This window comes from Dermacentor variabilis, chromosome 4, assembly GCF_050947875.1.
Source record: "Dermacentor variabilis isolate Ectoservices chromosome 4, ASM5094787v1, whole genome shotgun sequence".
In the NCBI taxonomy this organism is placed as follows: domain Eukaryota; kingdom Metazoa; phylum Arthropoda; class Arachnida; order Ixodida; family Ixodidae; genus Dermacentor; species Dermacentor variabilis.
This window is the reverse complement of record NC_134571.1, coordinates 139,014,020-139,029,181: the sequence shown is the minus strand read 5'-3', so window position 1 is coordinate 139,029,181 and position 15,162 is coordinate 139,014,020. Positions and strand designations below refer to the sequence as shown.

Below are 15,162 nucleotides of genomic sequence, written 5' to 3'. Positions count from 1 at the left end.
GCTTCCAGCTGAAACGGACGGCATGGCTAAAGTTGTACTTCCCATTGTTCGGCTACTAGTGTCTTTCGCTATCTAAAGTTATTTTCGCAGCTAAACACAGCGCATAGGTCCCGCGTTAAACTTGAATCACGTGACACCATGTTAATCACATACGAAAACACGACGTGGTTCGCCACGCGAAGTTACACTCGGTTCACCACATCACGCGCCCCACGAAACCGGGAGTGCCGTATTTCAAATCATTGCAGCGCAAACGGAATTGAAAAAAACTCACTGCCTACAGTGGAGTTCCTCAGTTCGGCTCTTTCACTCGCTGGTATATGAACTCAACGGTCACGCTATGCTTACGCTGAATGTAAAACAAAAAATCATCGGCGGTCTCTTATTGGTCGTCCCACCGGCATCACTCTGGCATCGACATTACGCTGTCGTCATGCCGTTACCGTCCCACCATAGTTGCCATACCATAGTCGTCACCTCTTGGTCGTCGTGCCGTAGTCTTCACAACATCGTCGTCTTACCACGGTCATCGCGCTGCCGCCGTTACACAATCATCGTCACACTATCGTTATCATACCATCTCGCCACGCACTGCATAAATTTGCATGGTCTAACATGTCAGAAATGCTTCTCGTGGCATAGATAATCATGAGTGACGGTTTCTGCTCTAAATTTTAATGCGTCAGCATTCCTTGGCGAGTACCCGAGCAAAATCTGTCCGTCCCGTCAGCCTTATTATATCTGCAAAATAAATACACAAATGGTCAAGTTAGCACATGAAATCGTTATAATAGTGTAATAGTAGATTATTCGTAGCGTTAGAAAAAAAAACAACAAGAGAATTCTTCTGACCGGGATTCGAACTATGGACCACACTGTGGCAGACAAATGTCTGTGTGAGCCACATTACATTCATAAGAGTAAAATTTGCTTTAGCCTCAATTTAAGTCACACCTGGTTCAAGTCAAGAGGACAATAAAGGGCAACGCCGGCTATTTTTCAACGTCCACTGGCCTTAATAAAATTTTCAATATGTGTTCTCTTCTGCACTCCGATTTTCTGCGCCAAACGATACCTCTGCAAGTCATTTAGTTTTCCTGAGAATGCATTTTAAAGATTGGTTGCGTGTTCCCGACTCGTGCCCACGAATGTATGACTTTTTCCTGGCTACCCTGGAGTTCGTGACGTCAGAGCCTTCACCGCCACCATGCCCAGAAACGACGAAGTTGGCTCCTTTTTTTTTACAAAACTACGACCGACAATCATCGTTCTGACAGACGTACAATAAACCGGTGCTTCTTTTCGTCTTGCCGCAGAACAATACGCTGAGCTTGGGGCGCGTCAGCTGCCTCTCGTGGCGGCAGGTCAAAAGCTAACGGCGATCCTTGAGCGCTCATGTCGTCGCTGAAATCGTCGCTGAAATCACCGCCGTCTAGTTCGAAGGAGCCGAAATAGCTCCACGCGTCGTCAGAAGGCATCGTCAGCTTCGCTTTTTTGGCGTTAGCACAACGTGCACTGCGCGCTTAGCACGCGTTCTGCGTGTTTACATTACGGTAGTGTTGGATCTGACGTCAACGACTAATCGTAGACGTCACAAGAATCAGCTTCGCTTTCAGTTTCGGTACCTTGTTTATTGGTTATTTAAAATTACTGACGACTTTCTAAACAAGCTGACCCACCCTACCGGCGAGAGGACTGTCAGTGCCATTTGAAAATGCCAATATCCTAATATGATTTAAAAAACACTGGACTGGCCCTTTGGGTGGTTTCTCTCCATCACCTTAGTTTCCTACAGCAGTAATGCGTTAAGCATTCTTTAGCGAGCACCCCAACAATGTCTGTCCGTCCCGCGACGCCCTATGTCTACAACATAAATGCATAATTGGTCAAGTTAACACGTCTAATCGTTGTAATAGTACAATAGCAGATTATTGGTCGTGTTGTAAAAAAAAGGCAAAAACAAATTTGAAACTGATTACTTCGTCGTCGACACGTCAATGTCATAACAACAACAACAACAACAACAGCAACAACAACAAAAGGAAAATAAATTGTTAACATATGTAATATTTTCAATAGTGTAGTATTATATGACCGGCAGCATTAACGAAAACTGGTGACGGCGCCATCGCCACGTCAATGTTGTAACGAAAAAGGGAAAAAAAATACCTGTGGTGCGGCAAAAAAAGAAAAAAAAATTGTTGTTACGACGTTTCCCCTCAGTTGATACGACGTATCTCCAAAATAAAGACATAATTGATCAAGTTAACACATGTAATCCTTATAATAGTGTAGTAGTAGATGATTGGTGGTCATGGGTAGGCATACATAAGCTAGCTAAATAAGTAGGCGAAAGTAAAGTAGCAGCCGAGCCAAAGAATGCTAACGCATTCGTAGACAATGCGCAGAATTTCTGCACCATATTTTTTTTTTTGGCATCCTGCTTTATCGTAGCGCGACCCAGCATCGCATGCGCAGGCTGTTGTTAAGCGGAATAACGCTACAGGAAGTGAGAGAACGCGTAGTGCAATGCGTAATCCAGAGGTCAGACTAATTTAAACAAAATTGTTCGAGAAGCGATAAAAAAGGAGAAGCAAAAGGAACGCCGCATTAAAATTCGGCAAACAACGAAATTCAAGTGAAACGTGAAGAGTGAATTCAAAACAAAGAAGCAAAAGCAAAAAGAAAGAAAGTGACTGTTTCTTCTCCTTCATTCAGATTCCCTAATACAGACAAGTCTCATCAACGAACCCTCCAAGCTGAGCGTCGGTTGGTCCGGCTCCCAGAGAACAAGACTGAAGAGCCAAATACAACAAAGAGTATGGAGGCGGCCGGATGTTCTGCGTAACCCAAGTCCGGACGACTGTGAGACATCGGCGTGGGTGGGAGGGTGCGTGCGGGCGACCACGAAGGGATTGCGTGTCCGTGAGCTCACTGTCCGCTGTACCGGCTCGTAGAATGTGCGTGACGCTGCGACATCGACTTTCGCGATAAAACCGCGCCGACACCAACCTTGTGTCCCCAGGACAGAAGACTCCGTTGGAAACTACCGAAACCTGGTCGCAGGTATTGTGTCAGCTCGATTTCTTCCTAGGAGGCGTAAACGTATTTTTTGAAAGTCTGTCCTCAGGACCTGAATAAAGTTCATTGCCTGCCTTCCTGCCTGCCTGCCTGTCTGAAGTTATAGCCCGCAATGGACTTCTGATTTATTATGAAGTTCTGTTATATATGCAAAAGAGCTTTTGGCTCTTAAAGTAAGAGATGTACGTTTTGATATTCTTTGATGAGAAGGGGAAGCCAATTCTTTTAACACGCATGAGCTACGGACAACAGCTGGATGTATATTATCAAATAATTTCGACAAGAATAACGATTATACTGTTGTAACAGAAATATGTAACCTGTACATTCGCATATCACGTTTACCGCTTCAAACGCTCTAATACGTGCAGTTTACACGAGTGCGGTATCTGTTTTAGCTGTGGAGGTACTGTTTTGCAAACTTTGAGCCTTTTTCAACTATGAGTTTCCGCCAAGTTTTGTAGAAGCTATGATGCCCTAAATAAAAAAAATTCTGCTTCCTGCAGCCGATGAAATTAAGCTGTCCCTCTTGAACGCAATAAATTTCATTCACCACAGCGGTTTTGTAGTGGGGAAATTTCTACACATAACATCTACTTGAACAAGGAAATGAGAGTTATTCCTATGATGAAACTTCCTTCTTAGGTGACGGGCCAATTTTACAGACTTTCCATTACTAACAGTGAAAGGGTACTTTCTTCAATCGTCATGCAGAGAATCGCCCTTGTTCGAAACATCCCTGCTGCATCCGACCCATACTGTAATTGAAGCAGACAGGAGAAGGGCAATGAAAACTCTTCAACGTCATTCCGAAAGAGGGACGTCGTTTTAAGCATAACTTGCCATGTTCATTTGACCTAGAGCAAAGTATGATCACGTTCAGCGGTTTGCAGTAAAAAAAATCCCTTCTCTGGATGACTAAGAAGTTGTCCGAAAATGCTAGGTAATGTTTTAAGTTTCAGCATAGATGCCTCGCCATGCGCGAGCGCAATTAACATGACGATAACCTAACGCCCCGGACGACCGGAGTCACAAATTTTGGTACATTGTAGTTTTTTCTTTCTCGCTCTTTTCCTTCACTTCAGAAGTTTGTTTAAAAACGGCAAAAACGTAGGAAGTACCGGTATGGTAGAAAATGTACAATTGGTTTCGGTTTGAAATAACATAACATTCAATAGTGCTCGCATAGCGTACAGTTCTTAAAGGTCGTAAATAAATAAGCGAGATGCAAAGAGCGGATGAGCTTTTCTAGTCTTTGCTCTCTCCCATCTTCTTAAGTCGATGTGCGCTGTGAAATCCTCAATATCAACAGTCACACACTCGTTCCGGCTTCTCCACGGGCACAAGTGTGTGCACTACTGATTCTTTTTTTCTTCTTGGTGTTATGAATATCCCTCGCATTACAGCTTCGCGCATGAAAAGCCTGTTTGGTTACGTTCAGTTTGTCTTGATTTCTCGATTTCGTGTAGTTAGTAGTTTCGTGCGTTTCTGCATGTCAATACATTTTATGAGGATGATGACCTAGAGTTAATTCATGGCTATGCCTTGTATAAGGGGCCCCAAATTTTCGTATGTTCTCGTTAGTCGGCAGCGATTAAATAACGAGCTATGCGAGAAAGCCAACCTTATAGAAAAGGCCCGTACATTCGCAAGATTAAGTTACTTATAACTACAAGGTGTTCTGCAGTTATCAAGCGCTAAGAGAGGCCGCCGCCTGCTTTGTGCATTGCCGTATCTCTTACTGCAGGTTCTGTGTAATGATGGCACTGTCATCGTTCCCGATGGCCTTGCTCACCGTGGTGCTGATGGGGGAGGCTGTCGTCAGCAACCAGTTCTACTCTGTGTACTACCACATTCGCCTGCTGGAGACCGACCGTGTCTACGGCTGCCTGCAGTGCTTCAAGCTGCCCTGTGTACAACGGGAGATACGGGCACGGCCGCTAGAAGGACCATTGCAGTGCTGCCGTGCTTGCACCGTTGTTGGTGGGTACTAACTTAGGGTACGGTTCACTTCACTTTAAGGCGAATAGCGTTCTTAGCATAAAAAGACCACTTTTCTTTCCAGATATTTAGCTACGTCGACAAATCTATGGGCTAATCCCGGAGATAATGCAGTAAAAAAATTTGCGGATCCCACGCGCTGTGGTAATCGGTTTAAACGAAGGTTCGATTTTGGTTTGGGAAAAACGCAGTTCCTGCTTAGCGATCCTTTGCAGGTCGGGATCACACAACCCAGTTCGATACATTTCTTTAGGAACCGCCTCGATCAACATAAAGTGGTTGCGCTTGATCATGCACATGTCAAGCATGACGACGATGGAACCACCACGACGGTATGAAAATGGCCGTATGGCGACTACGCAACAACGATGATGGAATGAAGATGACTGCATGATAATCGCACGACGACATCGGAATCACCACGATAATATCACCACGACGACGTAACAACGATGATGAAATGAAGACGACTGCATGACGACAATTGCACGGCGACATTGGAATCACCAGGATAATATAACGGCAATGGAACGACCACGACGGCATGAAGACGTTGCAGTGATGACAATGACATGACGTCGCCATGACGCCTCATGGGATGTCGGTGCTAAAGTGAGGACGATGGTAAGGGGATGACGACGTGATGACACTGTGTCGCTGATTCTGGATTGATGCCGATAGTATGACGACGACAGCATGTAGACGGTCTGCCTAAGAGAACTCCGGAGCTGGAATGACGATGCCGTCATGAGAACAACTGGATGACGATGCTAAAATGATTGGAATGGTATGACGACGGAATGTGGACAGTTTGAATCACTACTACTAAATCCATCGTCATGGCGACGTCATGCCATTGTCATCTGTGCAATGTCTTCGTGCCGTGATGCTGATGGTATGCAGACGACGGTTTAAGGAAGGGAATGATGGAGATGGAATGACGACAACACCATGACAATGCTAAAATTATTACATTAGTGTAACGACGAGGACATGACGACAATGGGATGACGAAGGTAGAATGTTGACATCGAAATGATGACATTAAGATGGCAGTGGAACCACAACGAAAAATTGAGAACACTAGAACGACTACGACGACGTGGCGGCGGCTATGTGACACGAATCAATGATGACAATATCACGATGACGATGGAATGACGATGACGGACTGATGACGATGACAGTGTGACGACGACACATCGAAAATGGTGGCATGATTAAGATGACGTGACACAGTGACAGTGACAGAGCGAAGACGACGGAAGGACGACCATGACATGACAGGGGAGGAACGATGACCATGGCATGAAGGCGATGAACTGACGACATCGCATGACGACGACGGCGTGTAGGTCTAGGAGCTCTCGTCCACGCTCACGTGCATCAGCTTCCACCGCGGCCGCCTTGATTGGCGATAATATATCCGGCGAATTGCACTGTTTCCGGTGCTGGTCATTCGTGCAAGACTGTAGCCAGCAGGCTGCAGGAGTGACAGTGGTACGAGGATAAAGTAGTGATGACAGAACTTTAAGTATGACCCACGCATTCGGCAAGGGCTATTCGGCAGGACAGCAGCCGCCAGTAGCTGCCAGAAGCAGCAGCAGCAGTTGAAAAGTTGAATAAAGAGGCCACAAATGAAGATGTGGGCTAATTCCAAAAGTAGTGCAGTCTAAAATGTAGGCCGTTTGGTGTGTATGTGTACTAGGTATGTACCGCTCTTCAATGAACCTGTTTGCCATCAACTTGGGTATGTGTCATTGGGTATGTGCCGCTCTACAACGACCCTCTTTGATGTCAACTTGGAACACTGTGTATGTGCCAGTGGGTATGGACGGACTTCACGACAGCGCCGCCAGAAGTTTAATCATGTCCAGAGAACCAAGCTGTAGCTCTACACGCCCTATACATGACGCGTTTACTCTGTTCGCATGCTTTGATAGTCATCGTAGATGAGTTTCGCGCCGAGTTTTTACGCGTTAGCATTCTTTGGGTACTTCACGCACTTTACTTTTTCCCGCCTATTTAGGTCACTGGGTAGTCCGTGGTCAAATGCGTAGCACATCGGGCTGCTGTGCTGAGGTAAGAGGGTTCGAAACCCATAATCGGACCAACTTGGGTCGCTGATTATGTGGCAGTGCGTGCATACGTGTCACTATTCGACGAACTCAAGCAATTGTCACAGAGAATTACTGAAGATGGGCGGGTTGGCACTGATTCATATTAACTGCGCAATAACACGAAGACTAAGAAAGAACATACGACAAAATGCGCTCTTGTCGCCTGTTCTTTCTTAGTCCCCGTGTTGTTGCAGAATTGATATGAACTCTCACAGACTTAAGGGATTATATAAATGAAAAGACGTACCCGAAAATGTTACCTTTCAGTGCGGCCATTATCGGAAAAGATTAAACAACAAATGAAGCGACGTATACTTCATTTGAAACCCACATCCTCCCGTGATGAAGACGCGCCAATCAGGCCCAATTCTGCTCGTGGTTACGAGCCATGTTTTGAGACGATGACGACGACGACGACGACGACGACGACGACGACGACGACAACAACAACAACAACAACAACAACAACAACAACAACAACAACAACAACAACAACATTATCTCCCAAAGGCTTTTCTGTGAACTGTGATTCAGATGAGAGTAACGTGCCGTACCCGAGTTTGTGCGGGCACCGATCACATGTGTTGTCCGATTCGTGCTTGTGTGAGAGTAGTAACGAGGGTATAGCTTTCGGATGCAAGGTTTTCGAACGAAAAATCTGCGGATCCGACGCACTGTGGGAGTCGATGTAATCGAAGCTTTGTATGTTGTTTGCTTTGCTTGACGATAATTAAGCGGTGATATTGGCGGCGAATGTCTAATTTCTTCAGCGTTTAGTCCAATACGATAGTGGTGAGTTGATGTTAAACGGTACCTTGCGTGCACCACTGCTGTCTGTCTGCGTAGTCCACAGAACACACAGCGAGGAGGAGGAGGAGGAAAAACGTTTATTGAGCTCTAGAAAATTTTATGAATTTCGCGGAGACAGATGGTGTCTTCCATCTTCTTAGCAATGGCCGTCTGCCCCTAGTCCAGGGCTCCGCTGGATGTCGCTGCCAGCTGGGCCCGTCGGATCAGCCTTAGTTGGACGTCCTGACGGTCGCTGGAAAGCATTCCTTCCCATTGCTCGGCACTCGGGTTTGGTATTATTGGTGCCGCATTTGTTTTCTGGCAGGCCCACGTTATATGGTAGGGCATGGGTGTTTCCTGGCACCATGGGCAGAAGTGTTTGCTTGTGGCCTTGTCGTGCGTCATTGTTCGTAATCTCTGAGAGGGTTGAGCATTATCATTGCATCGCATGACACATTGCATTGTGGCAACTGCGGTCTGCACCACATTTCGCTGCGTAGCGAAGGCGCTCCAGTTCCACGCTACGCTTCCTTCGGGCCTGAGTGTCCTCGCCACTGAGTGCACGCTTTGCAGCCATTTTGCTGGCGCGTATTCACGTGCTGATCCTGAATACGTGGCCAGCACGCTGTTCAGGCGCCAGCTCCAAGGACTCTTCAAGCTATGGACGATTGTGATGTTTACACCATCAAAGCTTAGCACGCGACCTCCACAGCCCGGCACCTGCATTTTTGTCGAGTACGAAAGCAAGCCGAACACGAGCCATACGCACAAACTGTGAAACGCCGCGGCGGCGGCGCCGGTCGGGATGGATGGATGAATGCTAGATCCTATGAGCGTCCCCTCTGAGACGGGGCGCTGGGTAGCGTCACCATGCAGGCTCTTGTTATATTGCTTAATGTCCTACTCGTATTTTAAAAATATAGAAAAACCAACCAACCAACAAACAAAAAAGACAGGAAATGCAGAATTCCCAGCGTCAAGCTTTCTTAACCACTATGGGGAACTCTGTTTTTGTAAGTGTCCGTTGTCTGTGGCCTCCCTACTCTTCTGCCACAAAACTTCCAATCACCTTTTACTAACCTCTATAGCGGGCATGTTGACTTCCCCTCTGCTACCGCTGAGCCGAAGGGCTTCCAGAAGGCCAGAGGATGCGCGGAGCTAGGCGAGCGCCATCTAGTGGTGTTGCAAGAAACCCAGCGGCGCGCGCGAGCAAGACCACAGCAGCAGCGCCAGGAAAGTCGGGACAAGAGGCAAAGAAAGCTTCGCTTTAATATTTATTTAGTACACTAAAAAGAAGTATCAGGATGGATGTGGTCTAGTATTGCCTGTCCCTATTTGCAGGGTCACTGGCAGTGCAGGCCAAGGCACGGATGCGTTAAAAAGAAGGAAAAGAATGCAAATTAGCCCAGGAGCAAAATTTTTTTTATAGCGAAGCCGTGCATGGGCTAGGATTCTGTGCAGTTTTCGTGTGCGTCAACAAAAACTACAATCATCAATGGCTGTTACTCCCGCAAGCGAGCAAAAAATGCAATGGCTCATAGCCCCGTAAGGCAGGGGCTACAACCACTCAGCAAAGTGAAGCGAACATTGATTACATTCTTACTGATCACGCATACAACATAAAGAACAGCATATCCAAAACTGTCATTATCTCATGGCTCATACCCCTGCAAGCAAGCAAAAAATGCAATGGATCATAGGCCCGTAAGGCAAAGGCTACTAGCACTCAGTAAAGTGAAGCGAACATTGCTTACATTCTTTCTAATGACGTATACAGCATATAGAACAGCATGTCGAAAACTGTCATCATCAATGGCTCATACCCCGGAAGCAATTACTCATACCCCCAGAAGCAATGGCTCATAGCCCCATAAGGTTCATGGCTACTCACTTTGCTTGGCTTAGTTGCGATCACGCTACCCCTGTGATCATCGTTGAAGGCTTCAATGTAGGCATTTCAAAACCAGACAAGAAATCGTTCCCTCACTTTGTGCTAGAAAAGTTTGGTTTGAAGTGCCACACCAATAATCCAAGTCACTCAACTAAAGAACGGTCGTGTATAGATTTAACCTTGACCAAGATACTGTATAAGGTTGTAACCGAACCAATCATTGTATATCACAATAATAAAGCCATTAACAAATGATGCAAATAAATTCATTTACCCTTAATTGTCTAACACTGTGTGGTGACGTGCTATAGCTTGGCTGGTCATCCGCCTTCACAGAGCGGAATGGGTCCTCACTTTTTCTTCAATTTGCATACTAACACATTGTCAGTATGAACATATTTAGAACTGAGATCTGTAAGAAACTGGAGGCTACTGATCATGCTTTTCTTTACGATTGGGAGAAGCTATATATGTAGGACGTGCTAAATCCAACGCTTAAAGGGATTGGGACACCAAATTTTGAGACTATAATAAGTATGTTGCAGGCTGCTTTCGTATGCGAGGACACCCACAACAAGGTATTGGACGCTGCAAACATTTCAAAATAATTTTAATTCAGCTTCAAAAAGTCATTAAAAGCTCCTTCTTGTAGTCGAGACCCATCGCTAGCGCGGCAGCTATGACGTCACAGCGGAGGAACGAAAATATTGACGTCATAGCACACTAGCACAAAAACGTGACGTATGATGAGTAGCGATGAAATGCCGATTACGGAGCCTGCTGAGCTGAGCGACCGAGCATAGCCTCCACCATGACCGAGCTACAGGCATATAGAAATCCTTTGTTAATGCAAAGAGGGGGTAAGGCGTGCAGACACGGACACAGGAGGAGAGAAGTGGACAACGCCGCACGGCAGCCCGCGAACGGCAAACTGCGAGCAGCGAGTTGCCGTGCCGGTAATGTGGACGGGCCTTTCACGTTGAGTGTAACACTAGGCGGCCGACTCCAAAAGGGACCAGGATATGCGGCGATCGTGTTGTCTCCTTCTCTCCTCTTGTGTCCGTGTCTGAACGCAATTGCCCCTTAATTTGCATTATGAATCCTAACCAACTGGCTCAGCTTCCTGTCATTCTAAAAATCCTTTCTCTATGCTGCAGGCTTCTAGAACCCTGTAACCAAGCTGACCCTGGCCCCTGCCTAATCGAGACCTGCACAGCGCTGTCGCGGAGAGCAGTTGACGTAGCATGTGCCAGTCGCATACTTCGGTAGCTCGGAGCGGTCTCTCGTTCGCTTGGCGTTTATCAATGAAAAGGCCCGTCCACGTTACCGGCACGGAAACTCGCCGCACGCCGTTTGTCGTTCGCGGGCCCCCGTGCGACGGCGGTTTTGCTCGCGAACGGCGAGATTTCCTTGCCGTAGAGAGGACGGGTCCGGGACCCATTTGTGCGGCAGCCGTGCGGCGAAGCGGCCAATCAGCGACCGAGGAGTGGTCACTCTGGCACCGACGGCAGCCTTACCGCCGCTGATCGTTCGGCGCCGCCGATATCGTCGCTAGGCCTTTTCTGATTATCTTCAAAGCTAAAGCTCACGGCGCTTCGGAATGAATTACCGACTCTGACAAGCCCCAATATTTTCTTACCGTTGTTGTCGCTCTTCGCAATAATTATAATAATCGCGACATGCACTTCGAATCGCCAGTTCGAATCACCTCTGCTGGCAGAGCACGCTTATGCGCGAGACGACGCAGCATAGTTTTACGTCACTAGTTTTGTGATCCACGTGACCAAGCCGTGTTGCGTTTCCTCTCCTATGACGTCATAGCATGACCCGGAGCCCAGAAACCGAAACCGAAATCGCTTGGTATAATAATGATATTATTAAATTATTTATCGGGTATATATGGTGTATATCGTGCTTCCTGAAGCAGTACGCAACGCTTGAATTGAAGAACGCATGAACGAAAATTTTCATGCCTCCACCCCTTTAAAAATGACTTTCCACTAGATAATTATGGCGTAAGATTTCTGAACATTAGCAGCGACCAGAGAGTATCGTACGGCTCGATAACGCTGAATGATCCGCGCTGTCTATATAGGAATTAACGCCCGCACGGCGGGATTTCGCTGTGACCCGGGCGCTCTACCCGCCCGGCTGCTGTTCCGCGAGTGTATGACACTTTTTGTACAAAGGCAAGGTCTGCAAGAATGTGTTCCTGAGTGGCTGTCGAGGGCAGAGTACCTGCACAACGCTCAGGTAATCTTAAACGACAACAGCGCAGTTGGACTGAGAATTCCAACTTTAATATGATTTGATGTTGTTCGTTTCGTTTTGTCTTCATGGTGAACGTGTGTTTGACCGTGACCGGCAATAAAAAAAATATTGATTATGCCCTAATGGTTAGAGCATCGGGCTGCTGTGCTGGAGGGTCCAAGCTTCGGTTCCAGCATATGGCGCGTAATTCCTTTTTTTCTCTCTCTCTCTCTCTGTGTGTGAGCTATTCGTCAAGACAGCAGCTGCACCCACCCAGCCAGCAAACACGGTAAGGAAAGGCCGAGAGGGTGCGCAAAGGAAACTTCGCTTTAAAAGGAACATGTAAACCTTAAGCTGCATGGGATCGTCATAACCGCGCTTTTATTCTTCTTTTGCTTGCAGGTCACGGAAGGGAGTGCTCCGTTTATCGTGAGCATACAGCGATCGTTTGCGACAAAGAGCACGTCTGCGACACCAACACGCAAGTTTGCGTGAAAGAGCGAGACCGTTGACTGGATATGCATTGACCCATAATAAAGATCGGCCGACATCAGCCACTTCGACGATTCTTCCAGCTGTCTCCTGCTGCAATGGCAAAGTACTTCATAAGAGTGGTAATCTAGTCCCGGAAGAACAGGTCCGTATCCAGTTGACGGTGTTGATGGAGCTAAGAGACCTTGGAATCCGGTGCCGTCGGCAGGTGGGTCCTGGTGTAACTAGCTGCCCAGCCTTCACCGCCCCATCTTCATTGGGACGGGGAAACAATCCCTCCGAGTCCAGCAAGAGAACAACCACAACAAAAGTGAAAAAAAAAAGCCTCGCTCGAAAAAAAAAAAAACAGCCTTGGAGGTGCTGGGCATCGATCCCAGTACCTCTCGCATGCTAAGCGAGCGCTCTAACATCTGAGCTACACCCCCGGAACGTTTAGGTTTAGCAGTACGCATCCTTTGACACGCAGGCTACCTTCTTGCACGCCTCTCTCTCTCCTCCGTGAATTCGGTTGCGCCCTCAAGCCGCTCAAGCGACGCTCGGTAGGCGACCGGTCGCAGCCAGTGCGCGTAAATGCTGGTTCCGCCTCGCGTGCGCACACACGTCTGGGTCCTATGACGATTTGTGGAAGCTTGGCCAAAGCAAGCTGAGCGTTGCCACTCCTTCGCTTAGCTCGTGATGTGGTAAGGCGGCAGCGCCGGATCGGTCATACTGCAGAACCACCGCGCCTGCACGTACAGGCTCTATAAGACACACCGAACTTAATTGTCATTACCGCACATTGAATACGTTTGGAGAAATTGAAGTGCCGTTTTTTTTGTCAATTTTGGCACATTCGAAATGCAAGACGGAGCATGCGGTTATTCAGCTACGTCAGATGAGTGGGTAAAGTCATATATACGAATGCCAACCTCCCCAGTTTCATAGCAGTGCTGACTGTGGCATAATGATGTGTGCATATAAACTTTCCTCTAACGAGCCTTACAAGAAAACGGACATGTGGTGTAGCTGGCTGTACTCTTTCTCAAGGTGTTCACACCATTGTGGAAGTGACGGCCTAATTATTCAAATAAGAAGCTCTGTTCTTGGCAAACATATTGCTCCGCGCTCGCATGAGGACATATCATTGCGGACTTGGGTTGCAATTATGAGCAAGAATATATATATATATATATATATATATATATATATATATATATATATATATATATATATATATATATATATATATATATATATATATATATATGAATGAGAAGATAGGGGGTTAACCGATGTTTGTTAATCATATCACATATTGTAAGAAGCCAACCAACAATGAAATCAAGGACATCATAGGATAAGATAAGAATAAACTTTATTTGTCTAACGGTTATGGCTGTAGGTGCCCGGGGCTAGGCTGCCAGGGGTTCATCGCCCGAGGAAAATCTTCCGAGATCCTCGGCAACGGCCCTGGCCCGCTGGGCAGCCCACTCCTGGTCTTGGGGTGCCTCTTTGAGGAGTGCGGCTTGCCATCTCTCAGCGAGGCGCCCCGCTTCAGAGGGTCCTGCTGTTGTCTTCCTCCTGGTCCTTCTTCCTCATGGCGTTGGCATTCCCAAAGCACATGGACCATATCGGCCCGTTCGTGCTGGCACCACACCTCTCCTGTAAATTGAAAAAAAAAAATGTTTATCACCACCACCACGGGTAGCCGGGCGACCGCCGAGAGGGGCGGCTTGGTGACCCGTGATAATATTTACGAGTTCCTCAGGTCATCCTGTTCTTGTTCCCTAGTGTAATGGAGCAACCCACCTCGGGTTCGGCCATGAATCGGGCGGTGAAGGAACTGTTTTTTAAAGATAAGTTGGCGTTGGCATTCCCAAAGCACATGGACCATATCGGCCCGTTCGTGCTGGCACCACACCTCTCCTGTAAATTGAAAAAAAAAAATGTTTATCACCACCACCACGGGCAGCCGGGCGACCGCCGAGAGGGGCGGCTTGGTGACCCGTGATAATATTTACGAGTTCCTCAGGTCATCCTGTTCTTGTTCCCTAGTGTAATGGAGCAACCCACCTCGGGTTCGGCCATGAATCGGGCGGTGAAGGAACTGTTTTTTAAAGATAAGTTAGGGTGAAATTAGGTATCGTGCAGATGGGATGTGAAGTGTCTACTGCTACAGATATGACTAATCAATCATCTAAGCATTTTATAAAAAATTCTGAGAGCACAATAAGCATTGAAAAGAATTCTAGCATGCAAATCTTTTCGTCTCACGCAGAAAGGTGCAGAGGGCTTCCCAAACGTTCCTATGGTTGTACCCTAGTACGGTAGTCCCAAAGGAAAGAATTACAGGAAGAATCAAATTCAAGCTAAGCTTTTGGAAGGGTTCTTCTAAAAAGATTTTCCGTTGAAAAATGAAACGGCGGCATGTCAAGAAGAAGTGTCGCAGATCACCTTTCGAGCCTTGTAACGCTCCAGCCTCATTAAGGTGCACGGTGGACCACACTTCGTACGACCTTCAACGGTGTATTAAAGTCCAAATGCAACAAAATTTAGTTT

At 46.9% G+C, this 15,162-nt stretch overlaps 1 protein-coding gene and 1 non-coding gene across 3 annotated transcripts in view; one reads left to right on the top strand and one right to left on the bottom strand.

Annotated features, from left to right (window-relative positions):
• The window catches only part of LOC142577983 (uncharacterized), a 38,630-nt gene extending 25,941 nt beyond the window's left edge, over positions 1–12,689 (top strand). The window contains exons 2-4 of one of the 2 annotated variants that reach the window (XM_075687408.1): positions 2,719–3,066; positions 4,829–5,064; positions 12,535–12,689. In XM_075687408.1, coding sequence (XP_075543523.1) covers positions 2,719–2,727 — 9 coding nt within the window. In that variant the 3' untranslated portion in view covers positions 2,728–3,066; positions 4,829–5,064; positions 12,535–12,689. Of the gene's footprint in view, positions 1–2,718; positions 3,067–4,828; positions 5,082–12,534 lie in introns of both variants that reach the window. The other variant, XM_075687409.1, reaches the window with a different exon arrangement.
• Positions 12,690–12,976: 287 nt separating this feature from the next.
• Positions 12,977–13,049, bottom strand: TRNAA-AGC (transfer RNA alanine (anticodon AGC)). The gene has a single exon. It is a non-coding gene; the product is annotated as a tRNA-Ala (tRNA).
• Positions 13,050–15,162: the final 2,113 nt, after the last annotated feature.